The sequence below is a fragment of the Olea europaea genome, unplaced genomic scaffold (assembly GCF_002742605.1).
Source record: "Olea europaea var. sylvestris unplaced genomic scaffold, O_europaea_v1 scaffold8921, whole genome shotgun sequence".
Lineage (NCBI taxonomy): Eukaryota > Viridiplantae > Streptophyta > Magnoliopsida > Lamiales > Oleaceae > Olea > Olea europaea.
The window spans coordinates 23,609-25,162 of record NW_019267390.1 but is presented as its reverse complement, the minus strand read 5'-3'; the positions used below and the strand labels follow the sequence as shown (position 1 = coordinate 25,162).

The following is a 1,554-nucleotide window of genomic DNA, read 5'->3' as shown; positions in this document are numbered from 1 at the left end:
TTCGGTGGAATAGCCCTTTTCAACAAAATGCCCACTATGGGTTAATACAAGTTTTCCAGATTCGAAGACAGATTTAATCCCGGTTTTTCCCAAGAGTACACCACTTGCTAAGTTCCTATTTATTTTCGGTACATGCAGCACATTTGTCAAAGTGATCTTCTTTTCCGAAGTGAAAAGGAGTTCAACATTTCCTTTACCGATCACCTTTGATTTTCCTTCATTTCCCATTTGTATTTCTTGGATATCTTCAATGTCATGATAAGTTTTGAAAAGAGACTTATCGTAACATACATGAATTGTAGCGCATGTATCGTACCACCAGCCCGAAACTTTGCCTTGGATTGCATTGATTTCACTCATTGTTGCAATAATTTCATCAACAGAGTTCACTTGTCCTTCCTTCTTATGTTGTTTCCTATGCCTGCAATATTTAGCATAGTGTCCCAGTTTCCCACAAACATAGCACGGTCCTTTAGCTTTGTTTTTTGAATTTTCCTTGATCCTTTCTAGGACCAAGAAATTTCCCTTTCTTTTTGAACTTGTTGGAGTTGTCCACATTGTCCACGGAATTGACTTTCGAAGAGCTATCATAAGAATTTTCAATCTTATCTCTTGCCCTTGATTTTTCCTCAATGCAAAGATGCTTATGTATGTCTTCTAAAGAAAAATCTTCGGAATTGTGAAGAATTTTCTTCCTATATCCTCTCCAAGAATCAGGGAGTTTAGCAATAATTGCTTCCACTTGGAAAGTTTCGGGAAGTTCAATTTTTATCACTTTCAATTTGTTCACAATTATTTGTAACTCATGTACTTGAGACAATAAAGGTATATTGTCTAAAATTTTAAAATCAAAATATTTATATATTAAAAAAATTTTAGTACCTTCTTCCTCGGCTTTGTATTTGCTTTCTAATGCATAACAGATTTCTTTAGCTGAAGTAGTGTTTGTATAGAGATCATGTAGTCGATCGGACAATGCATTTAGAATGTGCCCACAGCATATCAATTCATCTTCTTCTCGTTTCTTCCTTTCTATGCGAATTTCTTCGGTGTCCTTATCAGTTGCATCGGGAATGGGTTCCAATTTTGAATCAAGCACGTAGAAGATCTTCAACGCCGTTAGAAGAAACTTGAGTTTGTCTTGCCATCTTGTAAAGTTTGCACCATCGAATCTATCCAAACGCACCAGATCTTGATTCATCATTTTGATAGTAGCAATAGTAGATTTCGACTCCATTGCAGTAAATGCACAAATAACGTTTGAGTTTGTTGGAAATTTAAAGCAATGAAGAGAAGAAAATTGGTAATAACAAAGAGGAAATGAATATAGATATAATTAGAGGCTTGAACACGAAAATGATAACGCTATCCTCAAACGTTATTTGCCCCCTTTCCAATGCTTTTGAGGAGTTCCGACAAATAGTTTGTAGGATTAAACAAGCCTTTATGTGAAGAACACAAAAAGTAAAGTGTATCTTTCACAAAAAAACAAGTGAAAATAGATATAGGATTGATTATGTGATAATTTGAGAAAATAATTTTGTGGTGGATTTC

At 34.8% G+C, this 1,554-nt stretch overlaps 1 protein-coding gene across 1 annotated transcript; it reads right to left on the bottom strand.

Moving 5' to 3' along the window:
- Window positions 1–291: 291 nt before the first annotated feature.
- Window positions 292–1,237, bottom strand: LOC111392157 (the record flags this gene model as incomplete). Its single annotated transcript, XM_023017424.1, has 3 exons — window positions 883–1,237; window positions 540–834; window positions 292–421 (listed from the first exon to the last, which is right to left on the bottom strand). Coding segments are annotated over exons 1-3 (780 nt in total), but the record flags the coding sequence as incomplete, so codon positions are not given.
- Between the last annotated feature and the right edge of the window lie 317 nt (window positions 1,238–1,554).